General features: G+C 51.1%; 1 protein-coding gene across 1 annotated transcript in view; it reads left to right on the forward strand.

The window, feature by feature from the left end:
- Positions 1-2,489: 2,489 nt before the first annotated feature.
- The window catches only part of LOC130403188 (cofilin-2), a 3,858-nt gene continuing 622 nt past the window's right edge, over positions 2,490-5,725 (forward strand). Inside the window, exons 1-5 of the mRNA XM_056607403.1 lie at positions 2,490-2,631; positions 3,634-3,941; positions 4,434-4,510; positions 5,123-5,231; positions 5,594-5,725. The exon at positions 5,594-5,725 is cut by the window's right edge and continues 622 nt beyond it. Coding sequence (XP_056463378.1) covers positions 2,629-2,631; positions 3,634-3,941; positions 4,434-4,510; positions 5,123-5,231; positions 5,594-5,597 — 501 coding nt within the window. The 5' untranslated portion in view covers positions 2,490-2,628 and the 3' untranslated portion in view covers positions 5,598-5,725. The remainder of the gene's footprint in view (positions 2,632-3,633; positions 3,942-4,433; positions 4,511-5,122; positions 5,232-5,593) is intronic.

Genomic DNA, 5,725 nt, shown 5'->3' on the forward strand with positions numbered 1-5,725 from the left:
CAGAGGGGCTGGTGTAGTGGATCCAGAGGACGATGTACTGCGTCTAGAGGGACTGATGTGGTGGATCCAGAGGGCTGATGTGGTGGATCCAGAGGGGCTGGTGTAGTGGATCCAGAGGGGGCGATGTACTGCGTCTAGAGGGACTGATGTGGTGGATCCAGAGGGGCTGATGTGGTGGATCCAGAGGGGCTGGTGTAGTGGATCCAGAGGGGGCGATGTACTGCGTCTAGAGGGACTGGTGTAGTGGATCCAGAGGGGCTGGTGTGGTGGATCCAGAGGGGCTGGTGTAGTGGATCCAGAGGGGCTGATGTGGTGGATCCAGAGGGGCTGATGTAGTGGATCCAGAGGGGCTGGTGTGGTGGATCCAGAGGGGCTGGTGTAGTGGATCCAGAGGGGCTGGTAGTGGATCCAGAGGGGCTGATGTGGTGGATCCAGAGGGGCTGATGTACTGCCTGAGCGACCTAACCCGTCCTTGTCCGTGTCCTGCAGCCCAGTACATGGAGGACGTGGATCTGATGTTCTCCAACTGCCTGCAGTACAACCCCCCCACACCAACGAGGCCAAGGCCGGCGTGCGCCTGCAGAACTTCTACCACGCAGAGCTCGCCAAGCTGGGTCTCCCCCAGCCCCGAGACCCCGCCCCCAAGCGCCCCAGGATGTAAACCCAACGCACCTGACCTCTGAACTCTGGGCTGCCGTTCATCTGACCTTCGTAGCAAGAGGCTTCACAGCAAATCTACCTGGCTAGCATTGTTCTAGACACCTTGCTAGCATCTTTCTAAAGACCTGGCTAGCACTGTTCCTACCTAATAGCTTTAAACTCTACCTGTTCGTCTACCTGTAGATATCAGATCTACTTGTAGCTTTACCTGTAGATTGAAACTCTACCTGCAGCTTTTGGCTATATCTGTAGCTCTACTTATAGTTCTACCCGTAGCTCTACTTGTAGCTCTACTTATAGTTCTACCCGTAGCCCTAATTGTAGCTCTACCCGTAGTTCTACTTGTAGCTCTACTTGTAGCTCTAGCTCTACTTTAAGCTCTACTTGTAGCTCTACCTGTAGCTCTACTTTAAGCTCTACTTGTAGTCCTACCTGTGGCTTTTACCTTTACCTGTAGCCTAAAGCTCTACCTGTGACCTTACCTGTAGCTAAGAACTCGGCCTCTAGAGGTCAGCCTGTGTTTTTCCTAAATGAGTTTCTCTCAAGGGCTATGGTTAATCCCAGGTGGGCTGAACCGTTCGGGTCCATTTCTTAGACGATGTTCGACTTGTGTTCTTTGTGTCTGGAGTGGACTTCAGTCCCTCCGGTGGTGCAGGACCCCTACAGGGGGGTCTCGTCGTGTGTGGTCCGCAGGGACCGGACCGGTTTGAATCATTCCCAGGCGACGGAGGCGGGAGGTGTGTCTGGGTCCGCTCAGGGAACCCCGGTCTTCCAGTGTGTTCTATTTTTATATTCTAGACTACTAAACCTAACGGGTGTGTTGTGACGTCCTGGAGTAGGACGGTAACCCAATCACGAGGCAGGAGCTGTGTTCTGTTCCGTAAGACGCATTCCCATTGGCCAGGCGGATCCCCTGCCGTCAGCCAATGAGCATCCAGGTGCCCCTGATCTGTTATTTATTTTGCGGTGATTCCATCCTTTTGGCTTTATTTATGACGACGTTCTAGTTTTGGTGGCAACTGCATTTTGTGTTCAATACTTTGATCTCCCTTAGAATTTATAGAAACGTCCGTTGGCTAGAATTTTCTGTTGTGTACATTGTTTTAATAAATAGATTTCTTTTTTCTTTTTTTACATGTTTACCAGTCCTACTGATGTCACTGTGGTTCCACTGTGAATCGATCCCACTGTTGTACAAACAATAAATCTAGGTTTCATACAAGGCAGTTTCAAACATGTTGTTTCTAGTACCACACGACCCGCTGCTCCGAGGGGTTGAGGTGTGAGCAGTACTAGTGTTCTCCGCCAGGGGGCAGCGAGGATCCACCAGAGCTGGAACAGCAAATCTTTTTCTGTCCCGCAGAAACAACGATGGAGCATATATGGTCAGCGGTCAGCACATCACCGTGTGTGTCCTTAGGCCACGTGGGCCGTACATTATTGCACCTTTTACAACGAAACACTTCGATTGTACTGAGGGATGCATCTTCTTTGTTATTTGAAGATATGCGGTATATTTGAAAAATGAGTGTCAAAGCTGAACACAAAACAGAGCTTTTAACTAAATCATATTGCAATACAAACTGTTAAATAGGATAACTTTGTTATGATTAGTCGAAATAATATTTTTAATGTTTGAATAAGGTTGATATAAGCTCCATATAAGTAGCCAAATAAACTTCATGCTAGAAGTTAAACCGCACATGTACGTTGTGTTGATTGGAAGGATCGTGCTGCAGTATCGGCGACTCATTGATTAATCCTCAACCTGCCGCTCCCGATACCGCTGTCGCGGTGTCGCGCTGACCGCCGCCTGCTGCGTCCGCCCCGCGTCTCTCCTCCCCCTCCTCGCCTGCTCACTCCTTCAGGACCGGCTGCTGCCCACGTTCCTCCGGTACAACACCGCTCCCCGGTGCATTTTTTAGTCCGCTGTAGCACTGTACCAGACCACACAACCACCCGGACAACATGGTAAGAACCTCCGACCCGAGTCCAGGACGTGGGGGTTTGAATTGGGTTCCGACCGAACAACTTTGAGGACTTTGCGGCTGGACCGTTATGTGGGGACCGGGGCTACTCGTGTTAGCACGGCGGCCGTCCGCCTTGTGCCCCCGGTGGGTTCAGTACTCGGGACGGATTGTTTTTAGGGAGTTCCTCGGTGTATCGACTAGTTTTACTGCAGGACTGGACCGGACCGTGATTTACTGGAGCAGGAGGTCCAGCATAAGGCCGTCCAGAAAGGCGGCCATCTTATCTAATTATAGTTCCTGTGGCTCTAATGAATGTTTCCTTACATAGTTCACCTCACTAAAGCGTTACTCATTCAACGGTCCTCCAGTGTTCTCAAACTTGCTCCATGTCTGAGACCAGGAGGTTCGCTCTCACTTTGGAGAAGTGGCCTAGAAAAGCAGGCTGTCAAGTCAAAGACTGTTCGGGGGGTTTAGGTCTAAAGATATGTGGAGGACTGTCTGGGGGCTTTACTTACTAGAGTCAGTATATACTGTGTGTGTGTGTGTGTGTGTGTGTGTGTGTGTGTGTGTGTGTGTGTATATATATATATATATATATATATATATATTCACTTTGTATTAATATTCTCTGTCTAAATATAGTATCATTCCTCGTCATTTGACAATCTGAGGATACTTTATATCCAAATATAATAATGAATAATTTTTGATAGCTATTCATTTGCAATACTTATTTTTCCCCATGGATTACAATAATGGACTGGATTGGATATAATCAATGGATTATATATTCTTAACCAATAACCTCATTTCATTTTGATATCTGCCACTAATGATCAGATACGGACGGTAGGCTTTTATCTCTTCCATCAGTAAACTCAGTCAAGCCTCGTTTATTGGCCTTTCAGTAGTAAAGTAAACCTCCTATGAATGAAGTCCTGTGCCTGTCCCATGTTGTGATGCTGCTCTCTTCCCCCCCCTGTCCCACCCCTGTCCCCCTCAGGCATCGGGCGTCACCGTCAACGATGAGGTCATCAAGGTGTTCAACGACATGAAGGTGCGCAAGTCTTCGTCGCCGGAGGATGTGAAGAAGAGGAAGAAGGCGGTGCTGTTCTGCCTGAGTGACGACAAGAAGCAGATCGTGGTGGAGCCGGGCAAGCAGATCCTGGTGGGCGACATCGGGGACACGGTGGACGACCCGTACGCCTGCTTCGTCAAGCTGCTGCCGCTCGGCGACTGTCGCTACGGCCTCTACGACGCCACCTACGAGACCCGCGAGTCCAAGAAGGAGGACCTGGTCTTCATCTTCTGGTCTGTCTGCTACCACACTGTCTGTCTGCCTCCAAGCTGTCCGTTTGACCACCAAACTGTCCGTCTGACTCCAAACTGTCTGTCTGCTCTCTCTGTCTCTCGGCCCACCATACTGTCTGTCTGACCCCAAACTGTTTGTCTGCCCACCAAACTGTCTGTTTGACCACCAAACTGTCTGTCTGCCCGACAAACTGTCTGTCTGGATGCTGGTATATAGGCTAACTGTCTGCTCATCGCTGTCTGTATATCTGCTGAACCGTCTGTCTCTGTCTGGCTGGCTGTCTGTCTGCCCAACTGTCTTTGTCTTGTTCTCTGTCTTCCCCAATGTCTGTCTGAATGGTCTGTCTATCTGTCCACCAACAGTCTTTGTAACTATCTACATATTTGCCACGTCATTGCTAAAGTCGTCGTTTTATTTGAAATGTCTTCGGTTTCTCCGGTGTTTTATTATTTTGCGGTATAAATATTGAATATTAACTGTTGTTCCTCCAGGGCACCAGAGGGCGCGCCGCTGAGGAGCAAGATGATCTACGCCACGTCTAAAGACGCCATTAAGAAGAAGTTTACAGGTGAGGAGGGTAGCACAGTCTTCTGATCGGGTTGGTTAATGGGTCAGGGCTAGAGACCTGATTGGTTCATTTCATAAAACAGATTGAGAACACCTAGTGGAGTGTTCCCCCTGGGGCTCAAACTGTGGCCCACGGCTGTCAGTCCACTGCAGCTGTCAGCAGGCCCAGCCTGACCGAGCGTCTGCAGATCAGATGGTCTCCTACTGGCATTTCTAGCGTCGCTCTAGACTTCAGGAGAACCAGAACCACAGAGTCAGGACACTAAACTGCCTCTCTGTCTGTCCGTCGGTCTGTCTGTCTGTCTGTCCGTCTGTCTGTCTGTCTCTCTGCCTGTCTATCTGCCTGCCTATCGTCGGTCTGTCTACTTGTCTGTTTGTCTGTCTGTCTCTGCCTGTCTGTCTGTTGGTCTGCCTGTCGTTATGTCTGTCTGTCTGTCTGTCTGTCTGCCTGCCTATTGGTCGGTCTGTCTACTTGCCTGTCTGTCTGTCTGTCTGTCTGTCTGTCTGTCTGTCTGCCTGCCTGCCTGCCTGCCTGCCTGCCTGCCTGTCGTCTGTCTGTCTGTCTGTCTGTCTGTCTGTCTGTCTGTCTGTCTGTCTGTCTGTCTGTCTGCAGGTATCAAACACGAGTGGCAGGTGAACGGTCTGGACGAGGTGCAGGACCGCGCCACGCTGGCGGAGAAGCTGGGAGGCAGCGTAGTCGTCACCCTGGAGGGGAAAGCTCTGTAGGGCCCCGCCCTCCGCCACCGCCTCTACTCCTCCTGACGACACCTCCTCCACACCTGACTACACCTCCTCTGCTCCTCCATCACCACCTCCTCTACTCCTCCTGACGACACCTCCTCCACACCTGACTACACCTCCTCTGCTCCTCCATCACCTACTCCTCCTGACGACACCTCCTCTAAACCCCCTCCTCTTCCTCATCTCCTCCTCCTCCTCCTCCCCCCTCTAAGCCCCCTCCCCATCTTCTCTTCTCCTACCCCACCCTCTAGGTCCTCACCTCCTCCTCCTCCTCCTCACCTCCTTGTCCTTCGAGTTGAAGGACCGTCATCTTGACTCTGTTTTCATTGGTTGGTTTTGCAAGATGACAGATGAAGCTTCCTGCTCCCCGTGCACCTCCTTATCCAGGAGCACCTCCTCGTCTGGAGCACCTCCTCGTCCAGGAGCACCTCCTCGTCCAGGAGCACCTCCTCGTCCAGGAGCACCTCCTCGTCTG

This window comes from Gadus chalcogrammus, chromosome 2 (genome assembly GCF_026213295.1).
Source record: "Gadus chalcogrammus isolate NIFS_2021 chromosome 2, NIFS_Gcha_1.0, whole genome shotgun sequence".
NCBI lineage: Eukaryota > Metazoa > Chordata > Actinopteri > Gadiformes > Gadidae > Gadus > Gadus chalcogrammus.